This window comes from Monopterus albus, unplaced genomic scaffold (assembly GCF_001952655.1).
Source record: "Monopterus albus unplaced genomic scaffold, M_albus_1.0 scaffold64.1, whole genome shotgun sequence".
NCBI classification, from domain to species: domain Eukaryota; kingdom Metazoa; phylum Chordata; class Actinopteri; order Synbranchiformes; family Synbranchidae; genus Monopterus; species Monopterus albus.
In genome coordinates this window covers 563189-587352 of record NW_018127944.1, presented here as the reverse complement: position 1 = coordinate 587352, position 24164 = coordinate 563189, and the positions used below count along the sequence as shown (strand labels likewise).

General features: G+C 39.5%; 2 protein-coding genes across 2 annotated transcripts in view; one reads left to right on the top strand and one right to left on the bottom strand.

Annotated features, from left to right (window-relative positions):
• The window catches only part of emx1 (empty spiracles homeobox 1), a 7589-nt gene extending 4672 nt beyond the window's left edge, over nt 1-2917 (top strand). Inside the window, exon 3 of the mRNA XM_020604145.1 lies at nt 1966-2917. Within this exon, the coding sequence (XP_020459801.1) occupies nt 1966-2133 (168 nt within the window). The 3' untranslated portion in view covers nt 2134-2917. The remainder of the gene's footprint in view (nt 1-1965) is intronic.
• Nucleotides 2918-6076: 3159 nt separating this feature from the next.
• Nucleotides 6077-23487, bottom strand: sfxn5a (sideroflexin 5a). The gene is made up of 14 exons (XM_020604227.1): nt 23284-23487; nt 20734-20802; nt 19470-19547; nt 18546-18572; nt 17670-17724; nt 17086-17111; nt 16878-16931; nt 16132-16188; nt 15951-16016; nt 14882-14972; nt 12254-12369; nt 12005-12090; nt 7974-8091; nt 6077-6467 (listed from the first exon to the last, which is right to left on the bottom strand). Exons 1-14 carry the CDS (start codon nt 23329-23331, stop codon nt 6390-6392), a joined length of 969 nt encoding a protein of 322 aa, XP_020459883.1. The 5' UTR covers nt 23332-23487; the 3' UTR covers nt 6077-6389.
• Between the last annotated feature and the right edge of the window lie 677 nt (nt 23488-24164).

The window sequence follows — 24164 nt, the reverse complement described above, 5'->3', positions numbered from 1 at the left end:
AAGGGGGAATATACTGTAATGGGCTAAAATAAAATAAATGGTGGATGTGAGAAATATTCGGGAGATAATTCACTTATATTTGGACATATTTAGCCGAGGCTGAATACTCTGAAATAAAGCGAAATTATTCCCCAGACTGCTAAAATACGTCACATCCAGAGTAACTAGGCAATGATCGAAATATGAGTGGAAATTACATTTATTTCAAAACCTAAAAAAATAGGTTAAAAATTACTGGATCACAATAAATAATAATAATAACTATTATTATTTCAGTTTAAATCAACAAAACTAAATATAGCAAGCCTAATTTAAGCCGTTCATTATTTTTATTTTACAGTATGTTATATCTGTAGGACCTGCTTTAACTTGCTTCTTTAGGTGTTACCTTGAACATAGTGGTTTGAATTGTATAGTTTAGGTTTTATATGAATCATCAGAATTTATAATTGTTATTGCGTTGCATATTATAATGAAGAACAAATTAACAAAAAAAAAGATAAATGTTGTGTGAAGTTATTTTACATTGGGTATATGAAAATGAGACTCTTAACATATCATATGCACCACAACCTTTATCAACCTCAGTTTGCGACACAGAGCTGAAAACTGCTACTAATTCCTGCAGCTGTGCAATGAGAGACTGCTCTATTATGTACTTGTAAAGAAATGCAAACTCCTTTAAATGCAAAAGAAACATGGCTGCAGCTCAATGAGTTGAAGCAAAGCTGATTAATTCATGTGTGCTGTAGTGTAAATGATTGTAAATATTATTGACACACACTAAATGAGTCCACACTAACTGGGCGTGAGTTAGGTCTAATGCAGGCTATATAAAGAGATATTTCCTGAGTCACCTTTGGATAAATGCTACTTGCAAGTTTAGGTTTGTGACAGTCAATAGGATGCTTGCAATTAAACACCAACTGCATTATGCAAATTATATCAACACTGAACAGAATGTGAACTAACTCAGTATGATAATTAACTCACACAGATCTTATTTGGTCTTGGAATAAAATATGCACTGTAACAACCACAAATGGGTAACGGGGATGAGGTTACGGTTATGTAATTCAATAAGATAACAGATTTCATAATAATTTCAGTGAAATTTCACAAATCTTAGCGCGAGTACTTATAGAACGAGAAGAAACATTTGAAGCATCAGCGTGTTAATGTCAAGGTTACAAACCGGTCATTGCCTTCATTATTCATTATCACCCTCAGCATGTAAATACATGGCCAATACGTGGTAAAAAAAATAAAATAAAACAGCATATCAAACTAAAGTGTTGCACTAAAACTCAGTGGTTATTGTCTGGTGTTAAATTTCATTCAAATGATCAGCAAAGTGGGGACTGAATACTGCTACACCTTTGCTATGACTGGTAAATTAGCACATACTCTAAGTATTAAAGGATAAGGCCAATGATTTTCTATATTAACTGTATCTTCAACACTCCCCAAGCAGAGACTAAAACCAACAATGAAATGCCTTTGCTCACTGTTAATGTCTGTCAGTCGTGGATCAGCGTCTTTGTCGGTGCCATCGACCTCTATTGTTCTTCAAAAGCAATTTAAAAAGTAGCTGAGAAATACACAGCTGTACTGGGTGACACGTTTCCTTATTATGAAACACCACACCCTGATATTAAAATTTTCCAAAGATCTCGTACATGCGTGGGTGATTCTTGCTTACTTCAGACAGTGTAAAATGTTACGGCTGTTTGACAACATTTTAAAAAAAGTATTGGGCTTCATTTAGTTGGTGCCCTAGAACTAAAACACATTATTAGTTACACCTGTGTCCAACAAGTCAAGACATGAGAAACTGGATTACTGGATACTGTTCCTATTTAAATCTGTGAGATTACTTTGACCTTGTGAACCCCACCAAAGTGCCACTGCATTCTAACAATGTGCATCCTCACCATCATTAAACCCATTTATTTTTCTGCCCAGGTGAAAGTGTGGTTCCAGAACAGGCGAACCAAGTACAAGCGACAGAAGCTGGAAGAGGAGGGACCAGAGAGCCAGCAGAAGAAGAAGGGAAGCCACCACATCAACAGATGGCGCATCGCAACCAAGCAGGCCAGTTCCGAGGACATCGACGTGACCTCAGAGGACTAAACCCGCAGTATGCCCCCTTCTGACTCAGAGTACCAACTCTATTTATTATGTAATATTATTAAGTATAATTCGACACATTAGAGGAAGACTAAGTACGTGATCGCCACACATCTCTTCATTGTGGTGCTATACTCGGAAACACTGGAAAAAATAATTTAAAGACATCCATTGTGAAGGAGAGCTCCTTCAACCTGAAGATCTTTGGTGCGTGACAACCAAAGAGGAACAGAAACAACGTCAACCTCTGTCATAGTGCTTTGTTTTTGTTTTAACTGTACATAGGCCACTTGTAAGGATTGTTTTTGAAAAAAGCTATTTGTTTCATTAAAGCTCCTTTTCCCACCTGGTTAGGTCATTATCACCTCATTCCTCACCCCACTCACCCTGCCACCTGGCACCATGTTCTTTTATATGTCTCCTCATTGCAGTTGTACACTTGTGATCCAACCACTGAGCGGGAGAGCAGGCTGGTGACTGGCTGCCAGAAAAACAAACCATGTGTCAAAGAAGAAGCTTGTCCCTGTATGATTTTAACGTTCATGACTCAAGAAGCATTCCAGTGCTCTGCTATGCTATGCTTCCTAATGAAGATTCCCCACATAAGGCTAATTCATGGCCAGCTGTGCACGACTCTTGGACAGATGAGAAGCTGCAGAGAGCTCTGGTGTTAGGGGCGAGTTGTGCCACATAAAGAAACTGAGTTGACAACTTGGTGCCTCTTCTGCCATGCTACCTTTATCACTGTGGGGTGAGGGGTGACCTCCATTTGTGAAATGTCTGCAGATTTCATTAAGTGCAGTGTGAAGTAGAAAACATATACAGTATAAAAACATTTTTCAAACTGAACATGTAATTACAAAAAGATGTTTTAGAAATAAAAACTATTTCTCTCATGAAATAGAATGTTTTATATAACTCAGGTGCATTTTTACAGCGTGTCAACCAGGCTCTGCAGGTTGTCATTCCAAACAGCCAAGCATGTGGCGCATGTGCAAATCAGTGTGAAAAATGCTGCTGCAGTGCTGTACTGGAATCAAAACCTGCAGAAATGACGACATCCTGATTATCCAGCAACCCCATGGGAGAGTTCTCTTTGGTTGGGACCCGCTGATCAAAATGAAGGTACCAGGAATGTTACAGGGCAGCAGCACAGGTGTCAGGTGTGTTATTACTTCTGAATTCCAGCAGGAGGAGGACAGAAATAATCCCATCCAGGGGGGCCATCTCTGAAAAAGAACAAACAAACTAAAAAAAAACAGGGAAAGTAGTTGCTATTGTGCAGCAGGCCTTTCACTAAACCGCCTCAGCAGTCACCTGTCAAAAGAAACGGAAAGAATCTTGTCCTAATGACCCCCAGGCTTTAGCGATGAGCCCTGATGGGTGACCCAGATGTCTTGTTTTGTAAGCAGAGAAAAGAGGGGAGGTGGAAGAGTAAAATACACTGCATTAGTGTCACCTTTTTACAGAGCACAATACATTAGACATCTGGTGTTGCAAAAGGGGCCACATGCCTTGTCTGGGCTTTCCAGGATATCCTATACTCACTGCAGGTGAGTAAAAGGAGATACACCGTGCACTATTATCTAAATAAACATTATGGTGTATTTTAACCCTGACCTGTACATTTCTGTAACCACCTTGACAAGCAGGTGTGCTTAAGGCCAATCACATCCTGGTTAGGTAAAACACAAGGGCTGCTCCTCTCAGTTGTCTGTTGAGAAAACAACTAATTGGACCATCGCGTCCGTCTCCCAACATGCTGTGTCTCCTGTCGCCTGAGTCAGCAGAGAGGAGAGAGTTCAGGATAAGAGCGGGAAGGCATTGTGAAAAACAAATCTCTCTGGAGGAGCAGGGTGCTGCAAGGCGGGGGGAAGCAGCCACCAGCAAAGGTGTGTGAGAACCAAGTCGAACACAGGTAGTGTTTGGTTACTTGCTTTCTGTGGGGCGACTGAAAGCCGTCTGTTTTCTCAGCTAACACTATAAATTACGTTTTCCTATTATAAAATTGCATGTTGAGTGCTAAATCATGCAGTGTGGTCACAGTTATCACATTGCATTAGTATCAGCCAGGCAGTGGTAAACACACTGAATTACTAATTACACCAGCTCATTTATGAAAAAGACTGCCATCTTAAATAATATTGAAAATGACTGACAAACCAGATGCATTCTTCTAATTACTGAAATTACCTCATTTGTGATAAATGTTCAAATTGTGATAAAGTGCACTTGAGACTAGATAAAACATTAATTGCACATTTTAAAAATGCCTGTCATGTGACATTTTGTCCAAAAGGTGTGACAAAAAAATTCACATATTAAAAATATGGAAGCACAATCTTTACAAAATCGTTATATTTTGACTTTTAAAATTAACTACTGATTATTATTTGAACTAAATTGAGGCTAAATTGTTTAAATATGGTCCTAAGTAATGACCATTAGATAAATGTGTGTCTGCCGGAGGTTTCTTTGCGTTACAGGAAGTTTTCCTCCCTACTGTCGCCTTGATCAAGAGGGATTTGGGTTTTTTCCCCTCAATAAATAAATGAATACATACATAAAAAATAACAATAACCTAGACCTTACGCTGTAAAGCGACCTTTGTTGTGATTTGGTGTGATACAAATAAAATGGAATTGTATTGAAACTAAGAGTGTGAGACTTGTGACTGCAGGAAACCACTAAACAAAATGTAATAAAAGCATGGATCCACAGTTTGCTTTAAGAATGAGGCTTTGTTATTTGTCTCACCTGAATTTTGTGACAACTAACACCCGGCGCCCTCCACGGATCCTGCATGTGGCTGCTTGTTAAATTATGCGGCATCACAGCCTACCGTGGGGCGTTCCCCAAAGCAACGGTGCAAACATAATAATCATACAGATCATGATAAAAGATAATACTTGAAGATGGTGGGTTATATAAATCAACTGAAAATACAAAGACAACAGCATTTTAACAACAATGCCTCTGGAAACTAGAACAAAAATCCCCTTGTTTTAGGTCAAGACTAAAATGTCCTTACTGTGATTTTCATATGTGTGTACAATATTTACAAAGTTTTTGCTTGATTGCACAATGAGAATCAATAAGATGAACCAGTTTATATGGCAACAAAGAAAGTAATTTTGCTAAAGTGACCCAACTCCCACATTTCAGTTACAGGGAGCAAAAGCACGTACTGTGATTTTAAGTTATTTTTTCCATGAGGTTTTTTTTTTTTTTGTGGGAAAAAGCATAGTGTCACATTTTAATTGGTGACACACAAAACCTCTAAAAATGAAACAGAGGAAGAAAAATCCCCACTGATTTAAATACTCTCAACGCACAGACATGCAGTCTATGACACTGTGTTGTGACCATATTATCATTAGCATTTCTCCACCACAGGAACTAACCTAGAGCTTCCCATACCCATAACCCTGTGGAACCTTGAAGGGCCGACATGATCTAACCCTGCTTTGCTTTCCCACTACACGTTTCCCTGTGTAAGGGCTGCAATCCTCATGTCAGCGAGCCATCAAACAGCTGCTGATCAAGCGGAACACAAACTTGTGGAAACGTGACAGCCGGTATCAACTCGCTGAAATTTTACCTCAAAACCAGTACGAGAATGTTCACAAACCGTGGCGATGACACTGAAGGTTTAACCAATCACAGGTGACAGCCCTGCCAGTGAAGGGCAGTGGAAACAAGCGGTCTCTAGGACAACGGGTACAAGTTCCATTATGGGTTGCTAAGTTCCTACAGTGGAAAAGACCTAAGTACTGTATGAAGTCATACAACCTCGACCACAACTACACCCACGTAGACATGTCCTGCTTCTGTTTTAATCCACCCGTTTTCCTCATGATTATTTAAATTAAACTCCAGTTAACCACCTGTTCATTGCAGAAAAGGAAGAGAAAGAAAAACACAAGAAACGAGGCAAACACGTGAGTTAAACAACGAGCACACTCTGGATTGAGCAGGCCTAGTCTTCTACAAGCCTTTCCGAGTGCCCCATTTATTTGGCACCGTGTCCTTGGTGTAAGAGTCCATGTTACAACTGATACTTTCTCAGGTGTCATGATGTATATTTTCCAATATAACAATGTCATCAGGTGTTATTGCTTATTTAACAACCACTGCCTTGGCATAAACAACATGTATTCTTTATGTGAACGGCGGCTCTCTGTAAACATATGTTAAACCCTCGCTAAACCATGATGAGCAGCGGGTCGTATCTTCACGTGTCGGGCAGTCGAGACCACTCACAGACCTTTATTGTAAGTCACAGTCTTACAATCTGTTGCCATGGCGATCTCCGACTCTAGCTGATTCACACTGATCTGTGGGAATCAAAACAGAACAAAAAGGTCAATAGTGCAAATGGGGATATTTGGCACAAGCTGCCAGATACAGCTAGCTTATACAGAGTGTGTGCATGCATCCATAATCATCTACACAAGCTGCTACTTAAAGATTTGAAGCACTTTCATTTGTAACTAAATAATTCTTAAAGGCTTTAAATGTTCTGTATTTACTGCTAATGTGCAAAAGGAGCCAATTTAGCAGATTAAAGTCTAATTTGAGGTTTGCATCTCCTAATGTTTGAACCAGGGACAGATGGCTGTTGGTGTTGGAGGCAGAATCCTAATCAGACATCTTGGTAGGTGTGAAATGGGGAAGTGGGACAAATTGAGAAGGCGGGGGGCCAGGGGAGCGGGGCATTCATGTTGCTTTTTGGGGAGTTCTTTTTTTCATCTGCTATCCTTGTGAAAGTGCAAAAAGGACTTGTGAGAGAAAAACAGGCCCCTCCGTGGAACGGGAGGCAGCTTTTCACAGGACTGTTGGCGGCACATATGTCTGAAGTTTTTTGCCATATGGCTGTCTGAGCTATTTCCAGTGGTAATTAAATCCTAAACATTTTAAAGCCAGAGCTGCTTGGTATGTGTCAGCAAGTCATTTGGCAAAGAGAAGACAAAGAGAGAGACAGAGTGAAAAACAAAATCATGCCATTTAATGAGTAGAATGACACATACTGTGGCAGTAAGACTAAAGATAGATAAGTGATAGCCTGGATGGCATCAGTGAATAAAAGGTAATAGAGGCTCTGGGCAGATCATAACAAAGAAAGTTGCGTCTCAGGGGGCTGCGCCTCATTAGGAGCGAGCCTCCGTAAATCTCATCCAGGAACGTTTAAAGGGTCAGGAGACTCCAGTCACCAACATCAGTCAGTGATGCACACCTGAACAAAACAGGTATTAAGTACAGTTAGACCTGAAAGAGGTAAAAACGAAGCCAGTATTCTTATCAGTTATGACACTGATCCCAGCATCTGCTACATTAAAGCTTTTATTTTTCTTATCTGACTGATTTAATGTTTTGAATTACCACTGTAATCACAACAGGCACATGAAGAACCATAATAAATTAGTCTGGTAATCTAAAATATTTAATGTCATGTCTTTTTTGCTGCCCTTCCGTTAAACTGATGTCACATAATACTCGTTCAGCTTATACCCAGTACACGATAGCTATCACATTTCACTGCCTAGGAACTGAAATGGAAAAAGTAACAGATGTTTGGTTACAATGAATAAAAGAACTTGATGCCATAAGCAGCAGCAGACAAGAAATAAGAAGATGACACCTGCAGAAACTCAAATAGAAAATGAATAGTAAACGTGTCAGTTGATTGTTGCAGTGTAATAAAAAAAAAAAAAATCTAAAGATGAAGACAAAACTTTAAAAAAAGTAACAAAGCAGTGTTAGAAGGCCTGTTTTAGTGCACTATTAAATAGCGTCAAAGTGGATCCTAGAGGAAAGGTGTATTCCCTTTTGGAATGATGTACCTGGGACATCTGTGGGAAGAGACTGATGGCCAGAGGCAGAGCCAGGCTGAAGGCAGCGAGGACGACCAGGCTGTGGATGGGGAGGATGAGCCTCGGCTGTCTCTGCAGGAGAGGGAGCCTGGTGGGACAGAGGAGAAGAAAAACACCTCCACTTTATCCCTTTAATTAATATCATGTTTAGTAAATGTACAAACAGATAGGTGGTGATGCCAGTGTTCATCTCCAAAAAACAGAAGTCCTCAGGAGCTGAAGCTACTTTTTAAAATGTTAAAATACAATTACAGAGTGAGTCCTGGCAATTCATCCTATTTGCTGAAAACTATTTTAGGTTTTGGCTCAGAAGTGACAATTTAAGCAGTGTATGCGGTCCTATTCAGCCTAAATCAGGAACATCAAAAGTTCTGAACAGAAAAATGTCATGAAATGACAGTCAGCTCTTCTCTGGCTTTCTACTCCCTTCTCTGCACAATAACATCTGTCGAACATGCAGGGACACACAGGCCACATGAGCCCACAAACAGAAAGCAGGAAGATGAGCACTTACTTACAGCATGGATCAGTAAGTGCACAACTCAAAGATTTTATTAAAAATGAATTCTTAATAAACATATTGGCTATTACATCAATGACAGTACTTTAGGAACTTGAAGCTCTAAAAGGACCTCCAATGAAATCTGTCACATTCAACACCATAAAGCTGCTGTTTAGGTAGAGATTTAGAGACCATAGATGGAGTTTTACCATTTGTTTAAACTTTTACATTGTCATTTGTTTGATGTGTTGGGAAACATAACTCGTCTGTATAATCCCTGACAAACACCCTGCTTTCTATTTGAAGAAACAGATTTTTAAGAATGCTGCATAGCGTTATCTCCAGAAATACATTTTCTCATCTCAGCCTATGTTCCTTCTCCCTGCTCGTTGCCCTCCGTAGTATAATATCCTCTTCAGTGTGTGGGACAGCGAACTCAGCAGGAGCTTGAGAAAGAGCCGCTCCATCTCTCCTCCGCTAGCGACGCCTCTCCCCCTAACGAGGAGAGCTACTGCCTAATGAGGGAGCTCATTAACACATATGGCTGCCATGGTTTAATTAGGCTACACACACACGCTCATATACACACAAATGTGCAAATACACATCTCAGAGGGAACTGCATGACAAAGAGAAGTCAATGAGAGAAAAATTGTGAGGTATGTGATATACGAGTTATGAGGGAAGTTTGGGGGCAAGTTTGAAAACCTTCCAACCAGGTGAAAAATGTGATGTTATCCAAAATTAATGACAAACTCAAGCAATACAGGCTGCATTCACATGCTAAAAAGAAAATGTTGGCAGAGGTCTTACTCAGGTTTAACTGTTTACATGTCCTCTGACTGGGCCTCTCGAGTGCCACGAGCAAACCAATTAACAGAATATCCATGGTGACTTGTGTTACAGTGCTCTGCAGTTTTTTAAAAAGTTTTCTGCTTCAGAATAGAAACATGCTAATTTTTTATGGACTTTGAGCTGCCAAATTCAAATTTGACCTTTAAAAGAGCTGATTGTTTTTAAGATATTTAGCCATTTAGGTTTTATGCTGACATGCAAAAAACTGTCAAGTAAAGATAATGACACCTTTTTGACTTTAAGATAGAATCTGGGCTGAAGTACATGATGAATTGATGTGTTGAGCTGAGGTATGAACACAAGAAGCCCCTTTGTTAAATGAAATCTGAGTGGTGTGTACCGCCTGAGACACAACACCAGCCTAATATCTCACCTATTCAACTTGCTGTATCAAAAACAAATAGTTTTGTCATTAGAGTTTTGGTTCCAGTTTCTGGTTTTGTCTTCAGTAATCTGAGTTTGGTCGTTTTTAGGCAAAATTCATACACTCCCAGTGCCATATCTTACAAACCAGGGCCAAGCAGCAATTTTAGATTTCATTTTGTTTTCATTGGCCGAGAATCTGCAACGACTGATTATTTTTGATTCGGAAGCCATTTGGTTGTAGACCAGCGTTATTTGAAACATTGGTACAACAATTAGAGGGTTGATACCCGGACCAAGCCTGAGGGTTCAGGTTGGGGTTGGACAGAAATGTAGAAATCATGTTCGGGTTTGGTCACACAGGTCAAACCTTAGGCTAAGTGGACATAACGGCACTTCTAAACATTTCACTTGTAAAATAATCCATGCTTCTTCTTTAGTGAAATTTAAAGTGCTAGGCTGTTAAAGATTAAACTATTGAGGCTATAGTAGCTCTGATGCTTCTGGTTAAGTGCATGACAACACTATCCATGATATTAGATGCACAAGGGCCACACTAGAAAAATAACACACACACACAACTGTGCTGGGCTCAGGTCAGGTTTGGACATGAATTACAATATGCTTATTGGGTTCAGCCACCACACTCTCAGGCCCAATCCATCCTCTATCAACAATATGCTACTGATTATGAAAACAATCAACAGCATAGCCTAGAAACAATAAACAGTAATAGTTCTACCTGAACCAAAAGGTTCTAGTGTGGCATTCTTTTTAAAGAGTTGTCAAAATCCTCTTCTTAGTTAGGCGGGTGTGACCAAAGCCCTAACCCTAAACATGAAAACCCGAATCCTAGATAGAAGGAAGCATTTGACTGGTGTAGCTTTGTGGCTGCACATAAGTACAATCTCCCACGTGTTCCAGTATAAAATCTACAAGGAAAAAAGAAAAGTTTTATGCTGCTGCTAGTATTTATACAGAGTTAAGCTAACCATCCCTTGGCTATTAAGAAAGCAAGGTGTCAAACTGACATTCTGAGTGAATGCATATGTAGCTATAGACAAGAAAAAAAACAACTGAAAATAGACCCGTTTCTTATACTTTTAGGCACGTACCCTCTCACAGCTACCCAAGCACATGAAAGACAGAACCTGCTGTCACTGCACTAAACCTGCTCTCAGCAGCATAATCAATCACTGAGGGGCCGCCCAGGGAGCCGTCGTTGGTCGCGTTCTCACTCCATTGAGAGCCAGTGAAGATGAGTGGACATAGAAGATAGCAGAGCGCTACTCAACTGTACCCACAGTCAACCCCACTGCTCCCTCTCTCTCCTCCTATTCAGTCACTCAGCTGCCAGAAATCCTAAACACACCTGGGCAGCTAGTCCAGTTATCTGAACCCAGCTGCTCGGAAGGATTTACAAAGATGGCTGCACTCCTCGGCACCGTCAGGCCAGCGATCACAGGACATCCGTATAAACACAATGCATCATTAAGGCATCACAAAACACTGAATCTCAGTGATGAAAGGGTTCACTGACTAAGTGAGTGGGCTTATTAAACAATAACAGTTTTACACAGTTCATGTGTCAATTGTCTTTAATTAGGAGTCATTTGTATTTGTATTAACCTACCCTGCATTATAGGGGTTTTACCACTTCATTAAAGCAATAATTTACTTTTAAATAAATAAAAACTACTTTATAACACCAATAATAACAGAATTACTAACATTTAGAATCAGAAGAATCAGAATAATTTATTTAAATAAATAAATAAAATCAATCATTCATTTATTTTTGCTATTGCAAAAACTGTGTGTTTGGTCTTGTTTTGCTAAGAAAAATCCTCAGAGGCACATCCAGTGATGCAGTGTGTGCAGCTACACCTCAGATGCAAACCATTGTAGTTTAATTACTACACAATTAATATGTAACATTGGCAAACAGCTGTGAAAGAAAGCCCTTAAAATACAAATGCACCACGATAAAGATTTCTACTGAATTAAACATTTTAGAGGTGAAAAAAGAAGCCTGTGCTCTTTGGCAGACAAACTAGTACATAACACAGATGCTACATCTAAATGACCTCAAGCATATTTTTGGCATTTCTGCACTGGCTCATCCTTGTTTGAGATGACATACACCTTACACAAACACAGATATAAGAAGCTAATGTGGACCAATTTAATCACTAAACTGAAACTTTGTTTCTCTATAAAACACTGAAAAAGTTCATTCTGCTGACTTTCGCCTGATTAAAAGTGAGTGATGAAGATCTTACTTTTCCACGACAGCCATGATCATGGGAGGGAGTATCAAGATGGGCATAGGCAGGACCACTCTGGTCAGGGCTGTCTCCAGAAGTGCCTGTCACAAAAATCATAAAACAACCTTAGGGTGTTCAGGAAAAAACTCATAAATCTTAAGTTCAAACTTTGGTGTCAACCCTAATTCTTTATTATTTATAGTTTATGTAGTATTTAGAAACACAAAGTAAAAAAACATAGGTTTTCTGAGGTAAGCGACATACATGCCTGGCAGCTACTCTGGATGTTCCCACCACGTTCCCATTGTTGTCGAGTACGCTGATGCCCTCCGACAGCTCAGAATGTCTCATCAGTACCACGTTGCAGACGTTTGCACTTGCTGTGAAGAGGTGAGAATACTTTGTTATCTCACAAATGAGCATGCTGTCCTTTCACACTGGCTGAACTGCAATATCAGGCAGTTTGTGCAGTGGCCTTGGAGCAGAAAGGTGCCAGACACCTTGCTCAGGGAAGATGGATAAACCTTGAATGGCCTCAACTGTAGCATCATCAGACTGTCTGAACAGTATTTTTTTTTTTTTTTTAACCAGAGGATAATTTCTCAACCTCCCAAGATTCCTGTGATGATGAAATAATTATTCAAAGATCATGACAAAGTGTTCTAGCCATGTTTTCAGTTGCCAAAAATAAAGGAATTGTGATGTTGAAATCACAAAGCAGCACGATGTTTTCTCATGGTCATGAAATGATAATTTTATGACATCAACAACACATGTTGATACACTGCGCTGAGTCTGACAAGCTGATGGCTGGTCCACTACTTTAGGTCAGACTGATTAATGCAACTGTTGGATGGGTTTCCCATAAAGTTTTGTACAGCCATTTGTGATCCCCAGACAATCAGGCCTTCTGACTTCAGTCTTATCTTCTGCCCATTTTAGTTTTTTTAGTGAAATGTCACTGGATGGATTGTCATGAAGTTTACTACACACATTCAGGTTCCCCTCAGGATGAACTGTAATAACTTTGGTTATCCTTTAACCTCTCATACAGGCAGAACCACCACAAGCAGGTCCAAATTTGATTTTGTTCAGTCCATTGGTTTATGACCAAAACAGGTTTAGTGCTAATTAGCTAATCTTAGTATGGACAGAGACTCTGTTTAACATATACAGACGGCTGATAAATGAAAGGACAGCACAACATAAAGTGTCTCACTGAGGAACTCGGCCACCAGAACAGCTTCACCTTGGCATCGACTCTCCAAGTCTGTGAAACTCTACTGGAGAGATGAACACCAAAGCAACAGACAAATCAACAGACAACATAAGTAATGTGACTCGACAAACGGCAGAGCTGCTCGCCTGGGATGTGCTCACGAAAGCCAAAATGAACACAAATGTATGTCAATACAGACTGACCTTTCTCCTTGACTCTAATAGGAATAAGAAAAACTAATTGTAGAGAATTTAGTGGTGGTGCCGCAAGCCGTTTTAATTTATGACAGCGTTCAGAGTTATCTTTACTACGGGCTGCAGGGCGCTCTGTGAGAGGAAGTCAACTGACAGCAAGTAGCTTTTTACCTGCAAAGCATTTTCATTCCTATCCAGACCTATTAACGGAGGCACAGATAGTGGGATTTCGCCAATGAAAAACAAACTAAAGCAAACAGAACAATATTTCAAAAGCCTGTCTGCAATTAAATAATTGATTGATTGTTATTCTGAAATGTGTGGCTGTCCTTTGTAATTACTTAAAATAACATTTGTGTACATTCCAATTGTCTTCTGGCAATCAGCACGAACTTTTCAGACAATTACTTCCTAAATAACAATTGACAGTTTTTTCAAAAGTCAACGAATGAATTGTCGTCATAAGTTTCTGCCAGCACAGCATTCCCTGCAGGCACGGTCTTCAAATTCTAAATGAATGACAGGCTGTTTGCTTGATTAGGTTATTACAAATAAATCTAGCCTTAAGTAAGAAAACAAAATCAAGTGGGTGAAAATTCAACTCCAATTTGCTTTTGCTCGCTTCAATTAGCCATTTTAATTACTTCTTATATGGGTCTACCAAAACAACAACAGCAATAACAATGAACAAACAGAAATCAGGTAAATGAGGCCTCGACATAGACGCCACTTTAAGGGTAATTATCCAATTTGTTTGCAGCAGCAGAGTTCTAACAAGCAGCCAATTACCAGAGACTGTGCTGTAGAAACCTGTTGATTTAATTAGAAACGCCATGGTAAGGAAGGGGGGGGGGCAGGCAAACAATTTAATTACGCGCCAGCAGCCCGGGGCATTCTGGGACACGGGTCTATACCCCTGGGTGTGACTGTGTGTTGGTGGGAGAGCAGCATGACAAAGCGAGCTCACAACACGTCTCTGAGGCTGCAGAGAGGGAAACGGACTGTGAGGAGCAGAGCGAAGCAAATCGCTTAGTTGTGCCTGGCTCATGATCACAGAGCACTTCTAAAGGCAGACATGACACTGAGTATTTTTTTTTTTATCCCACGTGTTGCAGCAAGATGTTTACCCATGACATCTGAAACCTCGCATTAGGATAATAAATGGACTCAAAGTTAAGATTATTTTTTGTTGTATGATATCATGCTAGAGAAATGAAAAATTGACTATTTATTCTTATGCTGCACAGACATTTTGGGCAGACGTCCTTCCTCGGCGTGCAAGACAGCATGCGCTTTAATTTCTAGTTAAATCCACCACTTTGAAGGTTTATTTTGAACTGGAATCATCTTCCTCTGGTCTGAATCTGCAGTGTGAACTCAATTTTAAAATAATTTGGTTTAAAAGGCCATTTTAATCTAGAACTGGCCCCAATCCAATGTCTGTCCCTCGAAGTGGTTCGCTGAGCTTTTCGAACTTACCCACTGCTGGGAAGGGGACGAACCTCTGCACCAAAAGCCTGGTGTTTGGGCTGAGACGGCTTGCCTTCTGGATTAACACGTTCAAGCCAACCTAGAAACACATTATAAAGGCAAATCAAACTCTAAATCTGTTTTTAAAATGAATTAAAGCACAGGAATGTATTCAGTATGAGATACAATAATAAAAACACTAAATATCTGGAACAAATCTTTGAATACATTTATGTTTCAGGGAGCTATAAAACATGATTTGAGCATCAAGAAGCACTGAAACAAAGACTTCAGTGTCACAAACAGTATTAAATGTGACAAAAACTCTGGGCCTGCATATAGATGATTAAATAAATGACTGCACTGTATTTTAACGCACTAGAGGACTCTATTAAAAAGGCTATGTGCCCTCTGATGATACACCACCATGCAGCTCCAGACCCTGGCTCTCCCCAGCCCAGCAGGAGGTCGTCACCAGAGCAGATGTTTAATTGGAGAGCTCTTGCCCCCCTTCCACTCTGTTGTTCTGCCCTCCAGACACCCCATGAGTTTTTCTTCTGTGCTTGTTGCCGTTGTCAAGCCTGAGGGCAGCAGCCGGATGGGCGCCCAGTGGGACCAGTAATTGGCTCATTTTGAGTCCCATGTCCACGCTAAGGGTTGTGCCAGGCAGCTGTGTGAACATGTATTATGGGCTTTTGACATTTTGAGTCACTGATGACACAGCAGTAAGAAAAAAAAAGATTTAACTGATTAGGGTATTTTGAAAGCTGGTGTTCCAGGGTTTATGCTGACAAAATATTGAAAATGTTTTTATACACCATGTTACAGCAGAAAAAAAAAAAACGTCTGAAACGACCACCTTTAATGATTAATGACATTTTATAGGCTCGCAAGATGAACAGGGTATAACCTCCAGGACATATGACAAACAAAGGACTCCGGGGAAAATATAAATATAATTTGATTACATACTATATTTAAAGATATTTTCTGTGGATAGACACGTCCAGTTCTACTCACAGCAGGCCAGTACTACTGCTCTGCCTCTGGTAAAGGAAAAGGCGTTATGGGAACTCACAGCAATGGAGACTGCACTGGTCACTGCTCCAAAGTAGCCCTGCACAAATTTGGATACTGGAGCCGGCTGAGGAAGAATAACAATAAGAAAGCAGTTCATGCAGCTCACCGTTCATGCAGCTCACTGTTCATAGATGCAGTACAGTATCTGTACAAATGTGACTTGGTCAGTTTATTGTTACCTTGGATGCATTACGGTTGCAGTAGTTGACACAGGCATTATGACTCTGGTTTAACCACTGACAAGGAAAGCAAGTCACAAGAAGTAACGGTGTTGATACAACATTCAAACATTAGTCTGTGAATATAGGTGCCACCTTTAGCATCTTCGTTATGTCCTTGTCGGATTAAAGGTATAGTTGTATAATTACTGTAAGCAGGTGAGACCATGTGCACTCCAGTCTTTGTGAAAACAAATCTTTAATAAAACAATGTAACAAGATAGGAATTAAACCTCAGGTTTTAATATTTTAATCCCAGATTTTTCCATGAATTCCACAGCTTGACAATTTATTACACTCAAAATTTTATTCCTAAGAAATAAAGTAAATGTACATAAGTAACATACAAGTATTTAGAGCTAATGCATTAAACATACAACTGTGCCAAATGGATTCTATGATATCGTGCCATCTGTGTCTTCCTGTTGCTACACATGGCCTGTGCACTATCCAAGCACTCGTGTTAATTTTGTTGCCATTACTGACACTGCAGCATCTTATTGTCATATGGTTGTGTTTCCTAACCTGCCACCTCATTGTTTTCAGAACATCCTGCTAAAGAACTGCACTTGGAAATAAGTCAGCTGGCTAACACTGGCACATTTACCGAAACGTTGATGTTGTCTTTATAAATAAATCACACGAAACTGAAAAAAGGTTTTGATGATATCATGTCAGCCTTTACTAGTCAAGAACTAGGTATTTACCTGCCAGAAGACGGTAGACACCAACGTTTGATTTGGGAGAAGGAGGCCAACAACCTGCACAAAAACAAAATCCTTTAGAAAACAACTATAAAGGACTAGACAAAAGGAAAGCACTGTAAATGATATAGTGATACAATATACATATGTAAATACATTTCTTTTTAGCCTTGGTCTACATCTTATTATTGAAATGTATGTCAAGTCTTACCACTGGTGTGCCAAAAGGGATAAAACCTGTAAAAGACAGGTATTTTCAGTGTTACCAGCTCATAAACGGCTCCTCCAAAGTCATTCTGCTACCAGATTTAATCTTTTTAATATATCACTGTTCTAATATCCCATATTTCTAAATATTTGAAAAGTGATTTGCCTCAGAATCCTGACAGTTATTCATATTAGTCTGTGCACGTTAAGACAGAGCAATGGGATTCTGCAGCTTATTCCCATTTGACTGACTCATTCAGTACAATGGTCCTAACATGGTATCGTTTCTCTTCTTCTTCTCTCACACCCACTCTCTGACACTTCAAAGCTGCCTTACAAAAAAGGTGCTTTGAGACTGGACCAAAATACTTGTGTTTGCTTCTTCGGAGGCCTCAAGAACATCTCCGTCACTGTGGGAGAGAGGTTTTAATCAGCGCCCAGCTGAGTGTGACCTTTTCCAGGCCCGGACACCCTGAAGAGCTCCGTTGAGCTGTGACAGTTCCCGGAGTGAATGACGCCTCCATGTTGGACTACATAACAAGCCCCTAGATCCCACCTCCCTAAGGTTTCCACACCAAGCTACTGTACCCGACATCCGAAAGGGCATGAGGATCTTCTCCCCAGTGTCAGGGTGGATGATGGCCTGTAGAAAGTAATAATTAAACCATAATGAACCCAGAATTACTTTGATTAATTAGGTTCAAATGAAAAGGCTCTATCATGTCTGAATCCAAAGTTTGCCCCATTTGATATACATAGTCCTGTTAAAATTGCCTCTTGCTATTTGGCCTTTACAGTAAAGCCAAGCAGTTCACAATATAACACACTTGGCAGTCGACATCAGCTCACTTCTAGACTGTGCTGATCTACATCTGTATTTAGCCATTCAATATGAACAAAACACTGAGATCTGATGGCTTTAAAACTTTTTTTTCCAATTGTAGAAAATATACATATATAAAAAAGTGAGTGGCAACTCATTACTTGAATGGGAAAGAAGACCAAACTCAATTTCATGCTCATTTCACTTCAAAACAAATACAGTTAAAAAAATTGTTTAAATAATGAAGTTTTATTTAGAAGTGTTATGAATTTTAAAAGCTGTTTAACTCTTGAACATTTGTTGCTGTGGCTATCTCCACATTACTGTAAATGATTTTCTGCCATTCTGAACACCTGCATCAACTATCAGACGTCTTTCAAAGCTGATAATTAGCAGTAGAGTTAAAACCTTTTTTTAATTATTATTTAGGGCACTTACATCATCATTAAAACATTTTTAAAATGTTGTGTTTCCATGTCTCTATTCATTTTGTTGTATAAACAGGTAGGTGTTGAGCTGAGGCACAAAGTTGGTGTCAGATTTGCCAAAACACCCAGACATGATAACGACAGTGATCACAGTTGGTCTGAGTTTGTGTTTTAGTGATTAAAGAAGGAGAATGAAAAAGAGAAGCATCTTACCTGCTTTATTTTCTGAGCTTGCCAAAGCTAAACAGAAAAACAATAACCTTTAAAAATTAAGTACTAGGGTTGGGCATCGTCTGTGTTTTCAGGTCATTATATTGTCATCACCAGCAATGAAAGACAGACAATCCAGCTGCTTCTGGCACCAGACGGGTCGTACAGCTGATGTCATTACATTGTACTTTAGTTACATTTATCAGACAATGTAATAATCATAATCATGACACATGAACACAGGGGAGCACAGAAAAGAGCCGGGGGAGCGACACTCACGGCCGTACGGACACGTGCATGGTAGTGCTACTTAAACCTTGGAACATAGCAGACATACTGTACAACACACACACCTGTGAGTATCAAACAGTAGCAGCCGGCATATGGATAACAGACAGGTGTTTTTGTTGTACAGTGCACTTGTCAGGATTGGCAGATGGAACAGGAAGCACAGACAGGTTGATTTAAATTAAGGAGTCTGCTGATTAATGGTGAAAAAAAGTCTTCAGTTGGCACAAGCCCACTAAACTAAACAACCTAGACAGTAAGTATTTCAACAGGCCAGATGATAATGTAATGGTAAAACTTTACTGGTTTATTTACCAGGGACAGTGCACTGGATGTACCGTTTATTAATTAAATACATACAATTTAAAACCAAAAAGCTAAAGATGCACTGAAATGGGAATCAGCTGCTTTTAGGATATGTGTCCATAACAATCTTTGCTTTTTAACTTCTACATGCTTCACACACATTGGTTCTTTCACCCTTCAGTGGTTCAATCAACAGATGTCCCTTTTCACACCAAACACACCAAGAAAGAAAGAGTTTGAGAATTTAAACTCCTCAAAAACCTCTCTATCACCAGAAAGACTCTTTTAATTGACCCTATGTGAGTTTGTCAGCTGAAGTTCTTGTGTCTTTACCTGAGCATCTGTCACTCCTGAGGGAAGAGTTCCTTGTTTGAAATGGTCGAGCAGCTCCACACACTCCTGCAGCTGTTTCTGAATTGACAAAATAGATAAAAATCAGCAAACTGTAAGGTGAAATAAGGGCAGTTTTGTTTCTGGAGAGTTCAAATCAGCTTAGAGACAAGTAGAGAGCAAGTCATATGGTTCAATGTGCATAAATTGTGTTTCACTAAAACTTTCATGCTGATTTTCAGTTGACAAATGAGTTTCCTAAAAGGTAATGAGCAGCGTTCTGTGGTGTGATCATTGTCTAATACTGAGAAAAATACAAGGTCATGTGGCCCAATTTGTTCTAATGAGCTTGCCTTTTGTGTGTCAGTGTGAGTGCGTGTGCACATTCCCTTCTCTGTATTTGTGTGTTTGACACCATTAAGGAGTGCACTGTTGCCGGTGTGCACATGAGGTGTGTGCGCGGTCGTACACAAAATCATTCCTACTCCCCTCTCGTCATTAGGGGCAAGTTGAGGCTACGCCTGGCCCAGTAGGGTGCAAGGTGTGTGTGTGTGTGTGTGTGTGTGTGTGTGCGCACACACTCTTCACCCCTCACAGCTGCCCCACTTGTCCACACCTCATCACATCCCAGGAGATACTGCCGCTATTACTGTCACCAAAGAGCCCGCTAACAGCTTCATTACCCCGAGCACCAGAGCACTGATGACACCGTGAGCAAATTACCACAACACAGCCAAGAGCTGCAGAAATGTTACGACGGACAGAGCAGCCCAGCATTTAGAGAGAAGAAACTGAAAACCGAAAGGTCGCAGATTTGTTCTCAGTAACAGAATCCCTAAGTACGGTAATAAATCAGTCATATTAAGTCATTTTAAAAACAAAGTCAGGAACATGTTATGCAGTAAAAGGACCAAGTCAAATTCAGGGCATTTTAGATTTTCTTCATTTCCTTTCTGTTTCTCCTTCAGTAATGTTGGCTATTGTGCTTCATATAGTATTACTGTGTAGTAAAAGAGACTTGGTAAAACTAAAAAATAATGAAAAATTTGACCAAATACATGCCTGTTCTCGGCAGGTTTCATCTGATTATCTCAAAAACAGTAAATGGAAAACACAATAATGCCAAAGTGGTCAAGGAATCGTATTATGAGGGTCAAACTATCATGGGAATATTGCTTTTAGGGGAAATGGCATGGAAAAATGGCAAAGTGAGCTGCCTTGTCGGAGGTTTGCACTCTCTGAGTCTTGTCCAATTGAGTTTATATACCTCTGTCACGAAGAGTGTCCTGGGGTCAATCACATCCAGGAAGTGTCTGAACCGACCAAAAAATGTGTTCTAGAGGGCGAAGAAAACACACAAAAAAAACATTATCCTTAATGCCACATCAAATGAAAAGACATCACTAAACTATTCAGTTTATATGACCTTTAATTTCACTAAATTACTCATGTAAACACTATTACCGGTTGGACTTAAGAGCTATTTGATGCATTATGTGGTCTTTAAGGGTTTGAGTTTTCAATATGTGTTCACTGCAATACCTGATTTTGGATGAGAAAGTTCAGAAAATCTTACTTTCCATCTACTTTATTGGTGAAATAAGTCAGTGTTTGCTCACACATAGGCAGCCAAATCAGACTCGGGATTGTTTCTTTGAGCAGAGAGATTCCAGCTGTCACCCAGTAAACTGACATTACAGCGTGCCAGCTGTTTTAACACACCAGGTGGAGCTTCCTCATTAATATCTCAGACAAACTGTTTCCTATATGCATCTTTTAGGAACCTGAATACACTCACACCATTTGCAATTAATTTCTATAATAACTGTGCCAGAAATACCTTCTGATCATTTATTCATTACTGAGCATAAGGAATCATTTCAGAGATACTGCAACACACAATGGTACCACCCTTCCCCCCCCCACCCTCCCCAACTTGGGTTTAATTACACTACCTGCTAATTTGGATGAAAATCTGGTTTCTGATTCACTGCTGCTCCTTGTGAGTTCCTGAACATATGGATGGTTGGAGAAAAACATGGAATGGGGGAATAGTTTTTAAATCTGTTCAATTACTCACCAGTGCCACTCCTACCTGACCAGTTTGAGCTGACACTGGTGAGTAGTGGAAGAGAGGAGATGTGCCGTACTTGTAATTTAAGGCTAACAGCAGCTACTCTGTGACCATCAGACTCCATGAACCTGATCTTGCCAATGACTGAAAATGTTTAACTAAGTAATTAGTCACATAATACTAAATCAACATACTGTACATGGTACATTTTAAAAGTGATACTGATCCAAGTGTACCTTTTATGGTTTAAGTTTATCAAGTATATTATACATATTTGGTCTGATGTTACTTCTTCCATTATTGATCACATCCTTCCTGAATTTGTATGGTTTTGAACATGTGTTTGCTTTTCAAGTCTATGCTACCAGTCACACATTTGGACACACGTTCCCATTAAATTGTACTCTCTATGACTGTATGACTGGACACAGCAATCACGCCAGTACAATAAATAGTTAATATAACCATCATATATATATATCAGTCTGAAAGCTGCTGTAATGTGATGTATGTTTACTTATAAATACTACCTCTCTTTCTCATTCTTTTCCTATTTTTGATTGCACATATTACTATGTGAATGCACACATTTTTTAATTATCTTTGATATTTTTTATTGTTTGTTTGTTTTCATTGCCATTATCTCTGGGGACCCCTAAGCTCCAATCGACCTGTTCAGTAATCCGAGCATCAGTTCAGACTGTGGATTTACTTCATTCTAGCTAACTAGCTAGCTAGCTAGCCAACATCTGTATAGCATCTCATCTACCGGCATTTGGTCAACAAGTCTAAATTTGATTTGGTTATTGACCCTGTAAGAGGTATCTTTATGATATGTATGAGATGTACTTTTGTGCTGTTAAGTCATTAGAACCAGTGGATTCGCTGTTTGAGACGCTGACGTTACTTTAAAGATAATGCTAAACTAAATGCTGGAAGTTTACAAATCACGCTGCGTTCAATGGTCCTAGGATTATTTAAACTTCAACCCCATCCGCCCTCTGAACTTCTATTTTACTCTAGCGTAAAGATCCCACAGCTTAAGTTCTAGGGAAGTTAAGTCTGTTTCCCCGTAAATGTCTGCCCCATCTTGAACTAAACCTTCTTTTACCATACCTCTAAGCAAATGTGTTTCATGATGTCAAACTTAACGCCAACCTGACCCCCAACCAGTTACCTTTGCCTGCTCCCGAGACTTGCTATCTAAATGTAACATGGAGAAAGTGCCCGTGAAGTGCATTCTAGCCTATAACATTAACGCTATTTGAGCAGTTATATAATGCATTATATTATTGTTGTACAAGAGAGCTGGCTGACAGTTGGGATATTAAGCTGCTGCTGCGTTCAGGTTCCAAGTAGCTTATTTGGACTTTAAACCCATTGGCCTCTGAACTTGATTTCAAGCCCTGACTGACTTCAGAAAAAGTGTCACGTTTCTAAAGTTGTAATATTTTTGTTTCATTAAAAAAAAATAAACAATCTTTTCTCTGGCACGAATTAACAAACCGGTTGGTACACTTTACCAGTATTAAACCCAAACATGTGGGTTGTTTAAAAGACAGGCTAAAGCTCAGGCAAAATGCCACTAGCTAAAGTTTTATTACATCAACTATGGCTTTGGATTCAAATAAGCTATAGGAGAAGATGTACCCTTCTTCGACTGACCAAATGTTTTAACATATGTCCACAGATGCCTGTGGTGAAATAGTCCACTTAACAATTAGCCAAATAAAGGTAGCCTACCTGGTCGAAACGAGGCTTGCCAAACTGGAAGGCCGGATATGCGGACATGCTGTTGCTAACGCACGCTAATATACACTAGTCGTTTCCTTCTGCGCGGTTATAAAACGCTTTTCTCCAACAATTTATGAGAGTAGCAGTTGCAGAGCTGTACGGTCCATGTTCAGCTGTTCTCGGGCCGGGATGCATTAAGGGTAATGTAGTTTTTCTCGCATGTTTTAACAAAACATGTTTTGGACGTTTGGAAAGCGGACTACACTTCCCAGAAGAACATGCAATGTTTTAAGAGAGAAATTAAAGAGAAAAGTGTCGTGTATCCGATCTAAATGCGAGACATTTAGAGTAATAATGTTAAAGCGCTAGTGGTTGTATTATAGAGGATAACATAGCCCTCTGGTGGAGGCTCTGGAGTAAAGGCAGTAAATTGTGCAAAATATCACGAACACCTAACATTTTAATTCAACGGCACCAATTACAGCCTCAAAAATAACCAAAGTCAAATAAATGCTTCTCTCAAAAAACAAATAAGTGTCAAATGTCAGAACTGTTGTGTTATATTTTATTGTAGCTACACGTATAGGAATAGCACATGTGTGGGAGTTTGGTTGGTTTTAACAATGTGGGGGTAGCTGTAATCTATTTTTTTTTTTTAAAGAACCTTATACAGCATGGGAAAGTTTAGTATAGGATCATTTTAGATATTTTCTTTTTTAGAATACATTGTAAAATTAGGCTAACAAAAAGCAAGTTAAGTTGTTAAGGAGTGTGTCTTCATTAGTTTAAAAAAAAAAGGGCTTTAATACTATTAAAATACATAAATAACTTTACATTAAAGACCTCAAATCCACCAAGGGACTAAAACTAGTAGCTTGATAACCGGATGC

Excerpts from the sequence above, each read along its gene's own strand:
- sfxn5a (XM_020604227.1), bottom strand. The coding sequence starts at position 23,331 with ATGTCCGCATATCCGGCCTTCCAGTTTGGCAAGCCTCGTTTCGACCAG. Across the intron at positions 19,548-20,733 it reads GGACACTCTTCGTGACAGAG|AAACAGCTGCAGGAGTGTGT; the intron begins GTATATAAACTC and ends TTGTCAATTCAG. Across the intron at positions 14,973-15,950 it reads CCAGTGCAGTCTCCATTGCT|GTTGGCTTGAACGTGTTAAT; the intron begins GTGAGTTCCCAT and ends ATGTGTTTCTAG.